Raw genomic sequence first — 20,715 nt, forward strand, 5'->3', positions numbered from 1 at the left:
ATGCACAAAGACAAAAAATGATTAACAAGTCTCTGCCTTTACAGAGCTAATATTCAATCAGAAGGTGGCTGGCTTTTTTGTGTTGTTTTGTGTTTGATCGAGTCTTTTCAGGACTGTGGTCAGCCTGGGGAAGTGGAGAGAGGGGACAGAGAGCAAGGAACGCTGGCAGAACTACCACCCAAGAAGCCCCTGCCCAGTCAGGTCTGTTTTGTTTGTAATTGACAAAGGGAGAAGAGTCAGTCCTTACTAGAGAACAGAAGGAGGGCATTCTAAGGCTCCTACAATGACCTGCAGTACTCATTTTTGTCAAACCTTCTAGACCTCCTTTCTCCACCTCCCAATTTTTTACATCTCTGTAGTTGCTGCATGTAATTGTGGGTTAGGAAGGGAGGCGTTTTATGAGAGATGGGGTCTTCTTATAAACCAAGCTTGTCTGCAACGACAACTCCCTCTCTAAACCCTGTATACCCTTCTGGGGGACTCTCATTCCCTCTCACCCCGCTCTTCCCCTCCCCCATTCCCAAGCCAGACTCACCCCAGGCAGAGTCTTTTGTTCGTGCAGAGCGGTCTGGGCCTTGATGGCGGAATCCCGGGCGCAGTAGGTGAGGAAAGCGCACCCTGTAGAGGAGAGAAAGAAATGGAAATCAGGTGTTAGAGAAAAGAGATTTTTTTTTTTTTCTTTCAGGTGCGCTGGATCTGCTTTCAATGGTTCACAAAGATGGGTGAATTTTCAGCAGGAGCTTTTATTCCCTGGAAATCGGCAAGCTCTACAACAGATCAGGCCTTGATCCAATATCGTGTTGATTGTTAGACGTGTTAACAATGAGGATTAAATTTAAAAGTATGTCCAGCATATATTTTTTCCTGGGGAGCCAGTTGTTAAACATTTGCCAGCCCCCCACTTCTTTCATTTACATTCTCCATCACCCACTCCTGAGTCCCAGTCTTGGGACATGCATTCTCTTGTTTCTCCTCATCAGACTCAGCTCTTCTGCCCTAAGCAGGAAAAGATGTTCATTCTCCACCCCATCCTGTCCTTCAGTTGTTTGTTAATGATCTGGAATGGGGGGGGGAGAGGATAAGGAGACACAAGAAAGAGGGCTTGAGTTGAAATTTGCTCTGGCTGGGGAGGAAGGAGAAGAGGGTTCAGGGGGAGTCATTAGGAGAAGAATCAAGGTTAAAAACCAACAGAGGAAGGACCTGGTGAAATGAGGGTCATTGGGGGGGTTTATGGATGGGAGGTGGGAGAGGAAGGAGAACAGAGGAAGTAATTACTATAGTATAATTTGGGGAGGAGGATAAGCCCTAAAGTGCCTAGCTTCAAGGAGACTGAAAATCCCCAAGCACCAGAGTGTGGAGGGACTTTAAAAGGAGCCTAGGGTGCATAGACTTAGAGCTGAAAAGGATCTTAGTACTCATCTGCCTCTCACTTGACAGATGAGGAAACTGAGGCCCAGAGAGATGAAATAATTTGCCCAAGGCCACAAAGCCAGTAGAGGGAAGGGCCATAATTTGAACCCAGCTTCTCTGATTAATCTTTATCTCATTCAAGCCTCATTCAAGCACAGACAATGTCAGGGCTGGAAGGATCTCTAGACACTAACTAATCCCACCCCCAAGTTTATATGGCCTTAAAGGTGGGCATCTCCAGACAGTCTCCACTCCCTTGATAATCTCATTCACTCTCTGGGACAGCTAGGTGGTACAGTGTGATAGAGCACCAGTGCAGGAGTCAGGAGGACCCGAGTTCAAATCTCACCTCAGACACTTGACACTCACTAGTTGTGTGACCTTGAGCAGGTCACTTAACCCCAATTGCCTCATCCTGGGTCATCTCCACTCATCCTGATGAGTGATCATCTGGTCACTGGATTCAGATGGCTCTTGAGGAGAAGTGAGGCTAGTGACATGCACAGCCCTCCCTCATTCAAAGTCAAGTGCAAGTCATGTCATCATTTCTCTGATGGCATGGTCTTCTTCGGCAATGAAGGATGAATACACATTAACTCTCCAATTCCAAATATTATGTTTCTGGACATGACTCTCAAATCTGTATTGAACATCCCTCCTGAGCTCCAGTCCTGTATCTCCAAATGCCCCTGAGATCTCTCCACCTAAATGAGCAGTCAATACCCTAAGCCCAACTCTTCAGACTGGACTCATCCTCTACCCTTCTTTTGATGACCTTCTGGCAAGACTTCTCCCCATCCCCCTCCACCCAAATACAAACCATTGACCAAATCCTATTAATCTTCATTCCAAAGTTGTTTCTCAAATTGGTACTCTCCCTTTCGCTCCCACTGCAAATATTTTAATTTAGGCCCTCCTTACATCTTGACTGGACAATTGAAATAGCCTCCTGACCAACCTACCTGTTTTCAGTCTCTTCCTGCTTCCCTCCACCGTTCATTCTGCTGCCATAGTAAACTGCCCAATGCGCCAATCTGATCAGGTCACTATCCTAGTTAATAACCTTCATTGGGTCCCCAGTACCTCCCAGATAAAATGCAAGTGTCTCAGGCTGGCCTCTAAAGTCTGCATTTATCTGACTTTGACTTCTCTTTCTAGCTGTACTTTGAACTTGCAAAGCAAACTGGGCCACTCAAATTTCCCCCATATAATCTTGTCATTTTTTAACCTTTCCTATGATTCTATATTCCAATTTATTGGGATTTGTATCTCTCAACCTTCTACAGATTATGAGTGCCTCTAGGGTAGGGCTCATATTGTTTTTCATCTTTGTATCCTCTGCACTGAGCACAATAGCTTACACATAGCAGAAGTTTAATAAATAATTATTGAATTCAAGTCAGAGTAAGAACACAAAATAGAACCTTTGAACTGGAAGTCATTACAATATGAAACATATTGGGAGAAATCTAGGGTTAAATGTAAAGTCATACACTTGGGTTCAAAAAGTCAGCTCACAAGTACAAGACAGCAGATGTATGATTACACATTTACCTGGAAAAAAAGATCTGGTATCTTTATGGATTTCAAGTTAAACATGAGTCAACCCTGTGTCATATATGGCAATCAAAAAGCTAATTTGCTTTCAGGCCACATTAAGAGGGACAGAATCTCCAGGACTAGGTAGGGGATAGCCCTATTGTACTAGGTTGTCCTCAGAACACAATAGTGTTCATAATTCTGGGTACTACCCTGATAAACTAGAGAATATCCAGAGGAAGATCAGAATGTTGAAGGGTCTCAGGATTATTCCACCTAATGATTGATGGAAAGAACTAATGAGGATGTTTAGCCTAGAGAAGAAAAGATGGCAGACATAAGGGCTATGCTCAGGTATTTGAAGGGCTGGTCTATAGAAGAGGAATTAGGCTCATTTTGGTTGGCCCTGAGAGTTGGAGTAATCTATGATAGTGGTGAATTCAGCCCTTACAAGCACTACTATAGGGTGTAGACTTCAACTCGATAACAGGAAGAATTTAAGCATCTAGGTGACCCAGTGGATAGAATGAGTGGCAGGCCTGGAGTCAGGAAGACCTAAATTCAAATCCAGCCTCAGATAGTTACTAGATATGAGATCCTAGGCAAGTTACTTAGGCTTTATCTGCCTCAGTTTCCTCAACTGCAATAGCACTAACCTTTCAGAGTTGTTGTGAGGATAAAATGAGATAATTTAATTAAGCCTGGAAAGGGAGGATGGGACTAGGTTGGGGGGAATTTTTCAAGCTGAACAATAGTGTTTTTATTTATCCTATTGTATACATATATATCACATACATATATTATATATACATATGTATATTATAGATATACAAATGTATATATGTGCATATGTATGTTTATACATATATATGTATATGTCCTATATATAGGGAGTGGCTGGAGATTATTGAGTGGAAGAGTAGTACAGTCAGATGGACCTGTTAGGAAAATCGCTTTGGCAACCACATAGAGGATGAATCCGATAAAATAATGTGCCTAGCACATAGTATGTGCCATGTAAATGTTAGCTTTCATTGTCAAAAACTTCCAAACAAATGACAGGTGTGCTGAAGTAGAACAGGAAACCCTGGGAAGGGATGGGGTCTCCTTCACCGGAGGTCCCCAAGCAAAGGTTGGAGGACCCTTTGTTGGGTATGTTGGAGGGGTGGGGGAGGGATTCTTGGTCAGATATGGGTTGGACTTGATGACCTCTGAGTAATCTTCTATCTCTGAGATTTTTTTCTAGTAATGTCAGAGCTGGGAGGGTCTTTAGAACATAGGATGTCAGACCTGGGAGGGTCTCTAGAACCCAGAATGTCAGTGCAAGAAGGGCCCTTAGAACACAAAATGTTAAGGCTATAAGGGCTTTTAGGACAGAGTAACAGAGCTGGGAAGGTCCACAGAAAATAAACCCAGAATGTTGGAGCTGGAGGAGACTTCACACTGTAGAACAGCAGACCTTGTATAGGGACAGAGCTGTGACAGACCTTATGGATCATCTAGGATTCCCCAATGCTTTCCCAGTTTAAAAAAAAAAAAGTCTCCCCATCCCCACCCCTATTGCACTCTAGCATTCAAGGTCTTCCAAAATCTTGATCCATCCTGTGTGTATAATTGTATCTCTTGCCCTTCACATAATCTACGTTCCAACTAAACTGGACAGCTCCCTAATCTCCCCACCTTGTCCTCTGCAGTCTACGCCCCAGACTGATCTGCTCCCTGCTTCCATACTGAGGAATTACTCTGCCACCACAGCCTGAACCCTAACACCCCCTAAGTGAAATATGCTGCTGGTCACAAAGAAGGAGAGGAAAATATAGATAATTCAGAACAGCCTATTCCCACTGCTGAAGATGGCAGGCAGAACTCCCTTTCCAGAGGGGGTGAGTCAGGGGGATCATCTTTGTACACAAAAGATAACACATGCATTTGTAATAATAATGACAATAGCTGACATTTCTATTATACTATGCAGTTACAACGTACTCTCCTATCCATTATTTCATTGGATTCATCCTCCATGTAGTTGCCAAAGCGATTTTCCTAGCAGGCCCATCTGACCATACCACTCTGCCACTCAATAATCTCCAGCCACTCCCCATATATAGGATATATACATATATGTGTATAGACATACATATGCACATATATACGACATGTATGTATATATAATATAATACATGTGTGTGTATATATATGTATGTGATATATGTATATAATAGGGTAAATAAAAACACTATTGTTCAGCTTGAAAAATTCCCCCCAACCTGGTCCCATCCTCCCTTCTCAGACTTAATTACACATTACTCTCCTCCACTGACTGGTCCAGACAAACTGGCCTTTTTTCTGCTCAACCTCTGTTCTCTCTTCTCACCTCTATCCCTAGAATTCCCAGTTCCCTTCTATATTTAAGCTCAATTGCCACCTTGTATGTGAGGCCCCTCCTGGTCTCCCTATCTATTGGTCTCCACCCCTACAAGGTCACCATTTCTATGTATTTTGTCTTTCTTTCCTATGTGTGATGTCCTTTTGTTTGTCTTGCTTCCTTAGCACAGTGCCTGGCCTATAATTGTATTTAAAAGCATTTATTTGGTTGGTTGGATTGATCTTTCCAACATCTCCACAAAGGAGGCAGGGCAGGACTTATTTTCTTCATTTTACAGGTGAGGAAACTGAGGCTCTGAGAAACTGAGTGACTTTTCCAAGGTTAAACTATTAATAAGCAAATGGACTGGGGTACAAACCTCAGAACCTCTGAGGCTCATCCCTGCCCTGCCTTTCATTTCCAAGTCCAAGTCTTTTCACCCATTGGCAGGATCTCCAAATTTTGTATTCCTGGGTGATACAGCTCCAGCCAGAGGTGCTTCCAAGAATGGAGCCAAGTGTGTGGAAAAACACATTGACCTTTGTTGTTGGTGATCCCAGGGTTCCATGTGGGAGGCTAGAGGGCCTCGAACTCTCCAATGCTTTGAGACCAAGGAGACTTTAAATACCAACAATGAATAGATCATCTTAAGCCATTTATAATTCAATCTTGGCTCTGATAATTTGATTTGTCAGAAGGGGAGAGGAGTGGAATCTATGCACAGCAGCCCTTTGATAATTTAACAGGCTCCAAAAATATGGAAATCCCTCGCTGGCAGAGGATGGAGGCTGCCTGCCAAGGGCTAGCAGTGGCCAACTGCATCCAGGGGCCAATTCTCTTCGGTAAATGTTGCTCCTCTCCTCTGCCTGCCAGCCCAGCCCAGCCCCCCATGCCAATATCAGCCTCTAATTCTAGCTATACTGAAAATCAGGGGGGAAAAGAGAAGGGAGAAAGAAGGTAAGAGACTGGTGACTTGAGCCCTGAGCCTGTCCAGTGGGCTGGTCCCAACAACAAGCATAGCTAGCTTGGAAGAAATCACAACCGGGTTTGGATATTCATTTTGGGTCCAGATTACTCTTAGCATCACAGTTAGAAGGGACCTAAGAGATAATCTGAACCTTGGTTTCCCCATCTGTAAAACAAGAGAGTTGGATAAGAAAATCTCTAAACTCTCCTCCACTTCTAAATCCTGTGATTCTGTGTTCTACGTTACAAAATCCTTTCTAGCTCTGACATTCTACGTTCCGTGTTCTCAGGTCCCTCCTGGCTGGGTCACAAATCAGAATCTTCTTTGTTAGGGGTTGGTCAGGGGATAAAGGGAATCTAAACAAATCTCCAAGCTTTTTGGAAATAACTCTAACTCACCAAGGCTTGTTATTTGAATTGTCTAAAAGAAATTGACTAAATTTGGTCTTTCACTCTATTACTTTTCTTTTGAGTATAAAGTCATGCTCTGCTCAGTCATTTGGTCCTGAGGCACCAAAAGGAAACTAAAGTGTACTAAGAGACAGGCTATCTCCATGATAGAAAGTATGGAATAATGGAAAGAGACCTGACCTGGCCTTGGAGGAGACCTGGCTTTGAGTCCCTGGCTCTGCCCCCTCACTTTGAGTCCATGGGAACTTTGGCAAAATATGTCCCTTCGCTGGATCTCAGCTTCCTTATCTTTGGAATGAGGGGGCTGTATTACATACAAAACCAGGGCTCAAGTTCAAGTTTCTGACATCCTAAGATCCCTCCCAGCTCTGACATCCTGGGTTCTAAGGGCCCTCCAAGCCCTCACATCCTGTGCTCTAAGGGCCCTCCCAGTGCTAACATTCTATGTTCTAAGGGCTCTCCTGGCTTTGACATTCTGGGTTCTAAGGGCCCTCCCAGCTCTGATTTTCTACATTCTTTGATCTAAGATTCCCTTCAACTCCAACAATCTAGTGGAATTGCATGGTCCTAAAACCTAAACCCAGTCTCAACTCAGTCCTTGAACTTGGTCCTGCTTCAGACTGATCATTGAACCCATACTTAATCTCAGTCCTGATCCCAGTCCCATCCTTAGTCCTAATGCCCACCAGTCATGTCATATACATGTCTTCTTCTTCACAAGAGGAAGCAAGGCAAGAAAGTGTGGATGAAGACCCAGCTGAAAGCATGGCGGTCCCTGATTGTAATCAGGAAGCTTCCTCTATGTGTCTGAAGAACACCATTTGGACAGACCGCCCACTTAACAGATGGTAACAATCTTTCACTGCTCCCATGCCTGTCCCACTTGGCTGACTCCCACCAGCTAAGCAGGGTCAGACTAGTCTTGACTTTAGATAGGAAACCAGGTCTCTACTCTTCCTTGTCTTCCAAGCCTTCCTCCCCTACTCCCCCTCCCCAGCCAGAGATGGGGATCAGAGATGGTAGTTGGTGAGAAAATCCAAGACAGAAGAAATCATGGTAACACTTTAACTTGAGAATGATGGGGGAAAGGCAGTGTTGTCTCAGGTGATACATGCAAATGTCCATCAATCATATGCAAATCTATGCATGATCCTGTCCTCATTTCCCATACCTTTAATGAGCTCCTTGAGGAAACCCTCATGGATATTCCAGTCCTTAGCAGAGGGGGAGGATGGGCCATGGATGTTGAGACATGGTCTCATCCTCCATCTTAAAAGACCTTTTCTTCAGGCTACCCAAACAGGTACCCCATAGTGTTGCTTTCAGACTGAATCTCTGGGCATAACTATCCTCTTCTGGGATTCCAGGAAAGGCAACCTCTTTGGGATGCCTCATGGCCTTCTGTCCTCTCTCTATCCCTGGAGATATCAACAAATCTCTACAGTTTGGAACGAATAGGGTACTTCTGGCACCTCCTTGACCTCACCACAACCAACCAGTAGCCTTCTATCTTGGCTCTGACCTCTGTCTCAGGTCAGTCCCCTACTTGCCACTCTAATGGCCAGCACCCTCATTCAGATTTTGTCACCTCTTGACTGGACTCCCCAGATAAGTTCTCTGCTTCTGGTATATTCCTTTCTATTTACAATAGAAAGAATGATTGATTTTGGAGTCAGACTTAGGATCAATCCCAGCCTTTCCTCTTCCTATCTGTGTGGACCACTTACCTAACCTGCCTGTGCCTCAGTTTCCTTATATGTATAATGAGGAGGGCAGGCCCTTTAAGATATAAACCTATGATCCCATGAACCCTCCTTCACAGGTCATCAGAATCTGCTTCTTAAAACCCAATTCTGATTATGACCCTCACCTAGCCTAATACCTTTTATGAATCTCCAGTACCCACAAAAGGTATAGAATCTTTAGGTACCTAATAGTCTAACTTTAGTGAGCCTTTGCAGATTTATCTTCCCTTCCATGATATGTTGCATATAAACTGTTCTCTTTAAATGTGTCCTGTATTTTCCTCCCTCCTGGAATGTAGGTCTGCCATCTTTTCCTTTGTAATTCTCTCCATTTTACAGGTCTCAGCTTAAGTGTCTCTTCCTCTGGGGAAACTTTCCTAATCTTGCTAGCGGGAAGCTTGTTGAGCTTTGTATGTCTCTGTGGACCTCAGCACATTCTGCTTTGGTATTTTTGTAGATGTCTCAACCTCCCCCCATAGACAATGAACTCCATGAGGGCATCTCTTACTCATTTCTCTCCCCCTACATCAAGCCTATCACAAGCACCTTCGATATGGCAGTAAGTACTTAATAAATGCTTAGTCCACAAATTAATGTCTATTAAGTGCTTGTATAGTGCTGTAGTAGGCACTTGAATTGTTGAATGAATGAAGAAAAGAATGAATAAAGAAAAAAAAGAGAGAACCACCTACCCAGAGCTGGGAGGGTCCCTAGAACACAGAATGTCAGGGCTGGGAGGGCCCTTAGAACACAGGATGTCAGAACTGGGAGAACCCTTAGAACACAGGGTGTCAGAACTGGAAGAACCCTTAGAACCCAGGAGGTCAGATCTGGGAGGGCCCTTAAGAGAGAGAATGTGAGAGCAGGGAGAGCCCAGAGTCACCAGTACCAGAGAGTCAGAGCTGAGAAGGCTCTTAGAATGCAAAATATTAGAGATGGAGGGAAACTTAGAATCTAGGAAGGAATCTAGGACGTCAGAACTGGGAGCAACCTGAACACAGAGGTTCTTGAGAGATTATCCAGTCCTATTTCCCCGAGAAGGAAACAGGACCAACAGCACAGATGGGAAAATCAAAGCTCAGGAGACTGGATCTCTTGCTCCCAACCCAGCAGGCAGAACGACCCAAGGCTCACAGTGAGGCCACTCAAGCAAGAGGCCAGTCAGGGAGCTCCAGTGGGACAAAAGCCTGGGTCCCTGACTCTCCACTCAAACCCCTCTGTCTGCAGAGCTACATTGACTTTAAAGAGTGAATCAAAGGACTTCTAAGTGTGTGTGTGGGGAGGGGCTGTGAGAGAGAGAGGGCACTTCCAGACACCAGACCAAGTGGGCATAGTTACCTGGGATCAAGCATTCAATAGAATTCAATTCAATCCAGTGTCTACTGAATGCCCACTCCATTCAAGACTCTTAGAGTGGAAAGACTTGGGTTCCAACCCTCTGAGCCTAGGTTTTTTTTTCTGTAAAGGAAGGAAGTTGGACCAGATGGGCTTTAAAGTCCTCCCTAGCTCCAACTCCTATAATTATCCTATAAGCTGTAAAATAGGGATATTAACACTTTCTTAACTTCCTCAAAAGATTGCTATGAAAATCCAATTGGTTTGTAGCTGTAAGGTACAATTCATAAGTGGAATTGTTATGTCAACTTCAGATACTAAATAAATACTATTGTTATTCAATCAAGCAAACAGTTAACGTGTATATATTAAGTGTTGGTTATGAACCAAGTACTGGGGATTCCACAAAAATGAAACAACTGATCCTTGCCCTCAGTGAACTCACAGTCTACCAGAGACAATGTGAATGTAAGGAGATAAACACAAAATCGATATAAGATAACTTCGGTCAAATTGAGAAGGGGAGGGGAGGCAGGAATAAGTATTTATTGAATGCCTACTATAAACCAGGCACCATGTTGAGTGTTTGAGGAAGAAAGGTCTCATTGTAAAAGGTGACCTCTGAGCTGAGCCTTGGAGGGATCTTTCTCTTAGAGACAGTTAATGACAGGGGAGGAAATCTTCGAAAAGAAAGTGAGAAGGGACAGCATCCCAGGTATGGGAGACAGCTTGCACAAAAGTAGGGAGAGGAGTAATGAATTATTATGTAACAGGGTAGGCTAGTTTGGCTGAACCATCATGTGTATGAAGGAGCATAATGTGTAAAATGGGATCATCTAGGTAGCACCATGGATAGAGCACCAGCCCTGGAGTCAAAAAAACCTGAGTTCAATTCCAGCCTCAGACACTTACTAGCTGGGTGACCCTGGCAAGTCACTTAACCCTGTTTGCCTCAGTTTCCTCACCTGTCAAATGAGCTGGAGAAGGAAATGGCAAACCACTCTAGTATCTCTGCCAAGAAAACCCCAAATGGAGTCTCGGAGAGTAAGACACAACTGAATAAAATGTATAAGACTGCCAAGGTAAGATGGGGTCAGGTTGTGAAGAGCTTTAAGTGCCAAACAATGGAGCTTATATTTGATCCTGCAGGTAACAGAGAGCCACTAGCTTTTGTTCTCATCACTATTAATCATGCCCAATCACTCCAGCTAATCCCAGGGACTTAAGTCAGCTGGGATGCAATGAGATCTTCATCCAGGACCTCCTGGGTGTTAGAAGGTACTTTGAACCAGTCAGATAGAGCCTGATTTTTCATACCTCCTCTCCCCCCAACAGTTCCTCAATTAAGGTGGAGCAGGACCCCAGAGGGCCCCTGGTTCAACCATCTGCCAAATGCTGTGATCCTTCCTACATCATTCCTCACAGAAGGTTACCCAGTTTTGTGATTAAAACCATCTAGGGAAAGGGAGCTCTGTCCCCTCCAGACTCTGGCTATTTGTGCAAAGTCATCTTTATATCAACTTCAACCTGACTTCTCATAATTTCCTCTATCCTCACCTGTCCACTTTAGAGTGGATTCCTACAGCAGGGTCTCTGACCTGCCTTCCCAATGAACTTTTCCATCTCACAAATGTTTGTGTGTTCACAAGCAGGTGGGAAAGTGTGGATGGTTGAATGAAGACCCTCCTTGTTACCAGAGGAATTACTTATTCCATACTCGCCCCCCCTCCCCCTGACACACACACATCCATCTACAAATGTATACACACCCCATCCACCTGCACATGTTGGCCCTACTCACTCCCCCACCCACACACTGCATACATTCATACACATGTGTGTTATACACACACACACATATGCACTCATCAGCTAGCCACAGAGGTACTGAGGCTCTACATTTTATCTTCCCGGTGATCCTTGGCTCTCTGGAGACTTATTTTTCCCATGCCCCTTTCAAATGCCACCTCCTCTAAGACTTTCTGTTCATCTGAGTTGGAAGTGAGATTTCCATCTTGTCTGAGCATCTTGTCTGAAACTGTCTTATCAAGTTCTTTTCTTGATCACTGTTAATTGGTGCATCTGTCTTTTTTTTCTCCCACTGGACTAGAAATCAGAGAGGAGAGAACTAACATTTATTAAGTTCCTACTATGTGCCAGGAACTTTTTACCAATATTAACGCATTTGTTCCTCACAACAACCCTTGGAAGAAGGTGCCATTATTTCCCCATTATATAGATACAGAAACTGAGGCAGAGGTTAAGTGAGTTGCCCAGTATGACACAGCTAGTTAGTGTCTGAGGCTGAATTTGGAATTAGCTCTTCATGACTCCAGGTCCACTGCTCTACCCATTGAACCGCCTAGTTGCTACAGCCTTCCTGAGGGTCAGGTCTGGGGACACAGTCAGCTAGAAGTGACCTTAGAACCCAGAATTTCAGAGCTAGAAGACACCTAAGAATATAAAGACACAGAGTTGGAAGGAATCTTAGAAGGTAGCACTCAATTCAATTCAGCAAGCCCATTTAGGCTCCAACTATGTTCTGGGCACTGTCCTAGGTGCTGAGGATAGTATTTTGTTTATTTACAGTACCTGCCTTCAATCAGTTTACAATGTACTGGAGAGGTACAGCATGTACACAGATGAGTAAAGACAAGATGCAAAACAAGTACCAAGTAAATTCTGGAGATGGGACACTAACAACTCAGGGGAATTGAAAAAGGGTACATGTCAGAATTGGGAAATACAGCGTGTCAGACCCAGGAGAGACTTCTTAGGACATAGAACATAGAAAGCTAGGAAGGATCTTTTAAGAGATCATTTAGTCTAACCCTTTCATTTTACAGGGCAAATCACGTCTGCTGAGCCTCCATTTTCCCAGCTGAAAAACGGGGGTGATAATTCCTGTTCTGTCCACCTTACAGGGGGTATTGCAAAAAAACAAATGAGGATCTGAATGAAAAAGGGCCTTGTGAAATGCATGTGAAAGATTACCACAGCAGGTGCTCAATAAAATTAGATGATTGATTAATATCAAACCCAGATTTTCCCGGGGCTCAGACCATTGCTGCTCCCTTCTGCCCTGGAGAAGAACGGACAACGGACAGAGCAGATTCTTTGGGGCCCCTCGCCCTTGTGCTGTCCATGTCTGATCAAACCCTGCCCTGAAGTAACAGGAATTGATCTTAGCTCTTCTTGCTTGATTGGATTGTGTCCCCCAGCTCTGAGGTTTAAGCTGATCAGCTTTCACCTGGCATAATGCCCTATAATTCTCATTCCCCTGTCCATCCCCTTGCCTTGCCCCTTCCACTTCCCTCTCCCCTTCTCCATCTTCAGACTTCCCTCCTTCCTCTGTCATCTCCCTCTGGATACCACATCAGGCTCTCTCTGAATCTCACGCTTTCAGAGCCCCCCTCTCCTTCCCTCTTAAAACCCACTAGGGATGACACCTGGCCCAGACCCTGGTCTAGGAGTTACCATCCCTCCAAATCCTGGAGTGCTGGCCAGTGGTCTGTGTCTCCCCCATCTCTAATCAATCATTTTCTTCCTTCCCTCCCTCCCTCAAAATAACCCTTTTAAGACAAATATTACCATTAATATGCAAATGTATATGCGATTAACATAAATAGAAAAAAATGGCATTGTGAATAATACCAGGGGAACTGGAGTAACACAAACCACTACAGAGGGTGTTGGAGCATTAATATTCATCTGCTAATATGAATATATAAACCACTTCATAATAATATTGACATTAAGGCATTAACATTCATAGAAAAATTAACGACGCCCACCAGATGCGCCAAATTTGCCAGGCCCTGGACCCAAGGGAGAGATAAGAATAGGGTGCTGGGTCCTGGGAAACAGGATGGGGGAGGGGGAAGAAAATTTCCCAAACATCACGGGATGGCCTCAGGGGCTAGAGGCCAGAGGGGCTGAGGAATCATGGGAATGACTGGAAACAAATGGGATGGGAGAGGTAGGGAGTGAAATCCACCCCCCTCTCCAAATTCTATTCTTGCACTCACAAGCATCTTTCCCTGGAAAGAAAATTAATAACCAAAAACAGTAGCCCTACATGCCTGCTCTCTGTCTCTCTCTGCCTTTCTCTCTGTCTCTCTTTGTCTCTTTCTGTCTCTCTTTCCACAAATACATATCTATATACACACACACACACACACACACACACACACACACACACACACACACACACCCCAAAAACCAAATTAAAAAAGCCAACTCAGAGCAGAGGTTAGGGGAGGGACTTTTTTTTTTTTTTTGCTATAGAATCCTGTGTTTCTGAATGAATTTTGTTACAAGAACCCACCCAGGTAATGCCAACACTGGCCTCCTCATCTCCATACAGGCTAGTGACAGATTTCTGCCTCTGTCTGTAGCTTGACCTCAACCTACAAATGCAGACTATATTTAATGGGCTGTTTGTAATGAAATGAGTGTTTTATTCATGGGCTCCCCGCCCCCTCCCATACCCTCCTGGTTCCCAGCCCCCACCGTGCCACACCAATCTATTTTCGAGGCCCAGCATTGTCAGATGGTAACAGGTTTGTTCTGAGAGTGGCGGCACACACACACACACACACACACACACACACACACAGCAGTTTTATTCCCAGCGCCCAACTCAGGGAACGATCGTATCCATCAAGAATTTTTCAGTTTTCATGGAAATGATACTTATTCCTTCACCCTCTCCAAGGGAGCTCTAGAGAGATCTGGTCCCACCCCCCAACCACATACACATACACACCCTAATCTCCCCCAGCTTTCAGCACCCAGCCCTGTCCAGATATTTCCCCTCAAACCTAAGCAGCCGCAGGTATGACAAAAAGTCATAGGTAGGAAGGTCCACCTATGCTAGTGAGTCACTGAGTGACCTTCATCGAGACTCTTTTCCTCTATAGGACTCAGTTTCTCTAGCTATAAAATGAAGAAAATAATCCTTGCTCTTACTGGCTTCACTGGGTGATTCTGAGACCCAAATAAGATACTGGGCTTTGCAATGTAGTCTTCTTCTGGTTGTCCCAATCAAATGTTCATTACTCCCCTCTTTACCCATTGTACCCCAGCAACTAGAGAGTATTCTTCTCTCCTTGCCTTCAGCTCAGCATCATTTGAAACACACACATAGCTCTCCATTAATTTGCTGCCTCCCTTTCTAGAATCATACAGCGTAGAATGTCAGATTGGGGAGGGACCTAGAACATAGAATGTTAGAGCTAGGAAAACCCTTAGAACCTAGGATGTCAGAGCTGGGGAGGGCCCTTAGAACATAGGGTTTTGGAACTGGAAGGGACATTAGGGGACATATAGTCCAAATTCTCATTTTTCAGATGGGGAAAATGAGGTCCCAAATGGAAAGTGATTCACCCAAGATTACAAATTCATCAGTGTCTGACCTGTAGCTAGAATCCAGTTCTTCTGACTCTTGGCCTAGAGTTATCTCTATGAGAAACCCCATACTTTCTACTCTCCTCCCTTCCAATTCTCTTCTGGATGCCTTCCACCAGACCTATACTTAAGCATAGGACACATTATCCCAGAACCTAAACTGGTGTGTAGGTGGCACCTTGTCCATTGGGTCCCTCTCACAACATCCTCCAACACTGGAGCAAGCCGTAGGAACTCAAACCCACTCCTCAGGGAAATATTGAAATAAAGGTGTAAGGCCACAGTACACAAAGGGGTTAAAAAATTGGAAACCTGCTTTGATGGAAATGGACTCCTCCAGGGCTCCAGCAGCTAATCATATCCAGATAAGCCTCAAAGAAAGAATCAGGAACAACATCTTGGTGTCCTACCCTGTCCCCTCAAGTTGCCATTGAAGCATGACACTTATCCAAACAGAGGTACTTAGATTTGCCACCTCAAAGATTCTATGAGTCTCTAAAAGAAAGAGAGGAAGGTGAATGATATCTCTTGCATTTGGGGCATACCAAATACTCTTTCCTTAATTCCATCTCCCTGGGTCCAGGAAGTCATTATCCATGGTAGAGGAGTCCATAATTATACCTCCCCTAGTGTTTGGACTCTCTTTTCCCTGCCATGATGATGAAGACTGATCTCAATAGGATAGTAACATAGAATTAAGGAGATGTGTGTGTATGTGTGTGTATGTGATGGAGGGGAGAGGAAGAAGGGAAGGTTAATTAACAAGGAAAAAAATGCTTCAAGTCTCCCATCACCAAGACAACCACCCTCCCACCCTTAGTTGCTTGGATCACACCTCAGGAGCCCAGGACACCAAGAGTACCATGTGAGAGAGCCTTGGTCTCCTGTAAAGCATGCTGGCAGCCCTGTAGGACAACCTCCAGCCCCACCCGGGGTAGGAATCTTTCTAGATAGTGATGATTCATGTTTTACACATGTTGGAAGAGGGGAGGGAGTAGAAAAGGGAAGGTTGAGGAATTTGAGCCTCATCATGGCCTCAGAGAAGTTCAATCTACCCATTCAGTGTCCAGTTCTTGGATTTTTTTAAATCAAATCTAACCATCTCTATCACAGGACTAAGCTGAGGAGAATGAGCAGAAGATTTTACTAGGGTTTTTACTGGGCACTGTTGAGAGGGTTCCATCATTAAGGGGGTGTGAGGGCATCAGCCTTCCCTTTGGGAGACTGGCAAAGGCTTCAGAATGAGCCAGCCCTCATAGATTTGATCTGGACATCTGTCCAACATTCTCTCCACATGCCTGCCCCATCAGGAAGGCATTCTGGGGGGAAAGGGCCCCCTGATTCATGTCTAAGACCTGAGAAGATGACATCTGGAGAGGCACACTGAAGGTAGCATGGGTTAGGGCCTCCAGCCAGGGGCAGAATGTTTGGGGCACCAAGGGCTTTCTGGGACTTCAGTACCTGCTCAGCAACTGACACAAAGATATTCCATGCATGTTTCCATGTCCCTAAATATTCTTGATTGCTCACAAGGGAATTGGAAACATGGATGCCAACAACACAAGCCTCCCATATTTACCATGTCAACTCTGTCCATAATTCCTCTGCACAAGCATACCCTCACAGAACAATTGATTTAACAAGAGCAATCTGAACCCAAGATGCAAGTTGAACCATAAACAATTTTCCTCTCCTGCTGTCACTGAATTTTTCTTTATCTTAATGAGATTCTGTTCTACAGAGGCAGGTCATCTGGTTGCAGGAAGCCCACCTCCTTCTGGTCTGGGCAATTTCCTATTTCTCTGTCTATCAAAACTAGCCAAATGATTTTCATTTTCACACCAGGATTCTGCCCAGCTCTGCCTTCGAAGGGCTCATTGTCTCCAGATACAGGGAACCCTTCACCCCATTCCCCCAACCTGCCTCATCCAGGATTAATTTAGGCATGAGGAAATGGCAGGGAGATGGAGGGGAAGGATGTAGGGTTGGATAGAGGAAGAAGGGAGATTGATGCTTTCCAAAATGGGCAAGAGATGGGTGAATGTAAGAGGAAGGGAGAGACAGACTCTTTCCCCCAAACATTGGGGCAAGATTGCATTTTCATAAATAGGAATTCTCTTCCCATAGATCCTCTCTCCCCACACATCCCCATCCCCTTTTTCTTTGTAGTTACCAACTAGCTGGCCTCCTTGGCATCTGTTTGCACACTGGACAGTTGGACCTTTAGTGTTTCTGATCTCCCCAGTCTCCCGCACAGGCGCGTCCCCTTTGTGAAAATTACCAATGGGATTCTGTCCGGAGGTTAAAACTTCCTGGGTTGCTCCTGTCAAAAGCTTGGATGAATGGAAAAGTAGGGAGGGGGATGGCTCTAATCTGCCCACACCACCCCCTAGAAACCCAGGGGGAGTGGGAGGAGGAAAAGAGGGAGGGCTGATGGGGGAAGTGAAGAAGATGAGACAGAGGGGTCTTGAGGGGGGTGAAGGAAAGGTATGGGAGAGATGGGGGGGATGGGATGGAGAAGGAAGGAGGGGGAGACAGGAGAGAGAGACAGAGAGAAAGAGGGACAGAGAGGATGCTGAGGATGGAGGGGGAGGATGGAAGGCAAAAGGAGGATAAGAGTGAAAAGAAAAGGAGGGGGACTGATGAAGGATAAGGGAAAGAGGAAGGAGAAAGGAAAAGAGGGAGAGATGATGCTGATAACGATGATGATAACGGTGCCAGGAGGTGGAGCGGGGAGGGGCGGCGAGGAGCGAGAGCAGCAGGCGCTGGGATGCTGGAAGGGGCAGCGCGGAGCAGGAGCAGAGGGGGCGGCCGGCCCGGGGAGGGGCGGGGCGGGGGCGCACCTTTGTGCATGCCGGTGTAGCGGTCTTTCAGCACCGTCAGCTCGTAGATCTTGCCGAACTGCTCGAAGAGGGGCTTGAGGTCCTTCTCCTCCAGGTTGCGGGGGATCTGGCCGACGAAGAGCTTGATGGCATCCAGGTCCTTCATGCTGTCCGGCTGGACGGGGGGCTCGGGGCCGCTGCTCATCGGGGAGGCTCGGGACTGCAGGAGTTGCTGCTGCTGCTGCCGCCTTGCCTCGCTCTCCGTCAGTCTGGCCATGCCCGAGACCGACACAGGTTGGAGAAGAGCAAATGAACGGAGGAGAAAAGCTCTCAGCTGGAGAGGAAGCTCTTGCTCTCAGGCCAGCGGCAGCATCAGGACCACAAAAGAAGCGCTCCGCAGCGACACCTGCTGGCCCGAGCCCGGCGCTGCCGCCTGGGGCTCCCACGGCCCCCGCCCGGGGAGCAGGGAGGGAGGGAGCGCCAGGGAGGATGGAGGGACTCAAGGCAGGGGGAGGTCAGGGGGGTTGCAGGGATGATGGCGTTGCGAGCTCCCTCCCCTGTCAAGGACAGAGAGGCTTCCCTCCCAGTCCAGCCAGGGTGCATCAGGCCCGCTCCGATGCCCCGCCCCGGCCACACACCTCCCTCCCCATCGGGGGCAGGGCAAGGGCTAGACCTAGGAACGTCGTATTTGAGGGAGTCTAGGGGCGAGGGATGGCTAGCAGGATCTGGTTCCTTTCCAGAACTCTTTGCTCTTGCTTCCTCCAAATGGGGCAGCCCAGAGTTGCGGGAAGGATGCTGGTCTGGAGTCCAAGAGATCCAAATTCTCATCTCAGACTCCCTATATGACCTTAGACAAATCATTTCCCTTCCCTGGGTCTAGGGTTCCTCATTTCTAAAATGAAGGGGTTAGACTAGGTGGGTTTTGATATTTTTGTTTCTAATGCCCCATCCAGCCCCAGTATTCAACTTTTCTAAGGCAACTATACTTAATCCAACCCATCAGTCCTTGCCGGGGAGGGTTCACTCCTTGAGGTCTAGAGGAAGTGGAAATACCTCTTCACTAAAGAAACATCTCTACTGGTCCAGACAGCTGGGAAGGGTACTCCTCCAAGCCAGGGCACAAATATATGAATTTGCAAAGGAAACTATAAAGAGGCACACGCTGTGCCCACGTCTCTGAGGCCTCGTGGTCTAGAACCCTTTGGGAATGAAGGATGGTGGTGGTTAGGCAGAAGAGGTTCCAAACCTAGAACCATCTGATATTTAAAATTTCTCTGGCCTGGGAACAAGGCATCACCTTTATGGAATGCAATGGAACATTCCAGCCTGATCCAGGCAGAAAAGAGGCAGAGGAAGGGAAAGGAGTACATAAAAGGCAGGAAGATGTAAAAGGAGGTAAGGAGCTCAAGTCAGTATTATGTACAACTTACAATCCAGATTGAGAGAAGATGCTTGCAACACATAGATAGAATGGGGCTAAGAGGTGGACTGGAAGTGGATTGGTGGTAGGGGAGTGTCTGGAGAGCTTTCCCTGTGGCAGGTGATAGACCACCAGACCTGGCAATGAAAAGAACTAGGCTTGAAGCATGCCATAGAAGGAAAAGATTCCTCTGCCTTGAAATTAACCAGGGAAAGAAGGGGAGAGCCCCCTGCTAGGAAGAACACAGCATCCCTTTCCCATGCCCTCCTCCTCATTTCTTCCCATCTCATGGTGGACAAGCAGGAATTGGGTTCCAGGGAAACAGAAAGAAAAAAGAAGATGAGGAAAAAAATTATTTTCCTCTATCTCCTGCCTCTCTCTGCTCCTGGGTTGTGGAATTAATGCTAAGCATTGCTCTGAGCCTGCTCTCTCTCTCTCTCTCTCTCTCTCTCTCTCTCTCTCTCTCTCTCTCTCTCTCTCTCTCTCTTTCTCTCTCTCTCTCTCTTTCACGGAGCAGCCCTTCCTCCAATAGTGATTGCTTTTATAGCACCATCATCTGGAGGTGGAGGAGCTGCTGATTTGAGAACATTCATCAAAGCATTACCCGGGCCAGGGAGTAGGTGGAAACACAGGGAAAGACAGCTTTTCATCGCCATGGCAGAAGCCCAGGGAGGGAAGGCGACAGAGGCAGATGGTCCTGCCTGCCACCTCACCACCCCCGTGTTGAGGCGTCATGGAGCAAGAAGGAGCAGGCACTGGGGTCTCTGCTGGGGGTGGAGTGGGGAAAGGGGAGGTCCCTGGGGCTATTAGAGAAATAATTCGATCCCTAACACATATCCTTGTGGATCCTCTTGGAGAGAACTTGGGAAGCCCATGTCTGGTGGAGGGCATCCCATTATAGGAGAGACACTGATGAACTGGAGCTGCTGGGGGCAGCTAGGGATGGATGACAAGGATATGGGGAAAATGGGTGGGGGGAGGGGGTAGTATTTATTCTGGAGAAGACTTTGGAGGCAGTATAATCATTGTCTTCAATAGGAAAGAGGTGGTAGACTTGTTTTCTGTGACTCCTGGGTCAGGATTAGAATTCTAGAGTCTTAGAACTAGAAAAATTTCAAAAGGTTCTTAGTCCAACCCCCACTGCAACATTCCTGACATTGACAAGTGATCCCCTAGGCTTCATTTGAGTCCTCTCCCCAGCACAGGCTGCTTCGGCACTATTCATATGTGAAGGTCCAGAAATTCAGAGAATCCTAGATCTAGACCCGCTGACCTGGGGCCTTGCCTGGTTTT

General features: G+C 46.0%; 1 protein-coding gene across 1 annotated transcript; it reads right to left on the reverse strand.

Annotated features, from left to right (window-relative positions):
* Positions 1 to 46: 46 nt before the first annotated feature.
* Positions 47 to 18,279, reverse strand: LOC140502230 (CUGBP Elav-like family member 5). Its single transcript, XM_072606528.1, has 3 exons — positions 18,024 to 18,279; positions 536 to 618; positions 47 to 124 (listed from the first exon to the last, which is right to left on the reverse strand). Exons 1-3 carry the CDS (start codon positions 18,277 to 18,279, stop codon positions 47 to 49), a joined length of 417 nt encoding a protein of 138 aa, XP_072462629.1.
* Positions 18,280 to 20,715: the final 2,436 nt, after the last annotated feature.

The sequence above is a fragment of the Notamacropus eugenii genome, chromosome 4 (genome assembly GCF_028372415.1).
Source record: "Notamacropus eugenii isolate mMacEug1 chromosome 4, mMacEug1.pri_v2, whole genome shotgun sequence".
Classification (NCBI taxonomy): Eukaryota; Metazoa; Chordata; class Mammalia; order Diprotodontia; family Macropodidae; genus Notamacropus; species Notamacropus eugenii.

Bases quoted from the DNA above. Each gene is read 5' to 3' on its own strand.
- LOC140502230 (XM_072606528.1), bottom strand. From the start codon at position 18,279: ATGGCCAGACTGACGGAGAGCGAGGCAAGGCGGCAGCAGCAGCAGCAA. The intron at 619-18,023 runs GTGCGCCCCCGC...TCTCCTCTACAG, and splicing joins CTACACCGGCATGCACAAAG to GGTGCGCTTTCCTCACCTAC. The intron at 125-535 runs GTGAGTCTGGCT...CCACTTCCCCAG, and splicing joins AACAAAAGACTCTGCCTGGG to GCTGACCACAGTCCTGAAAA.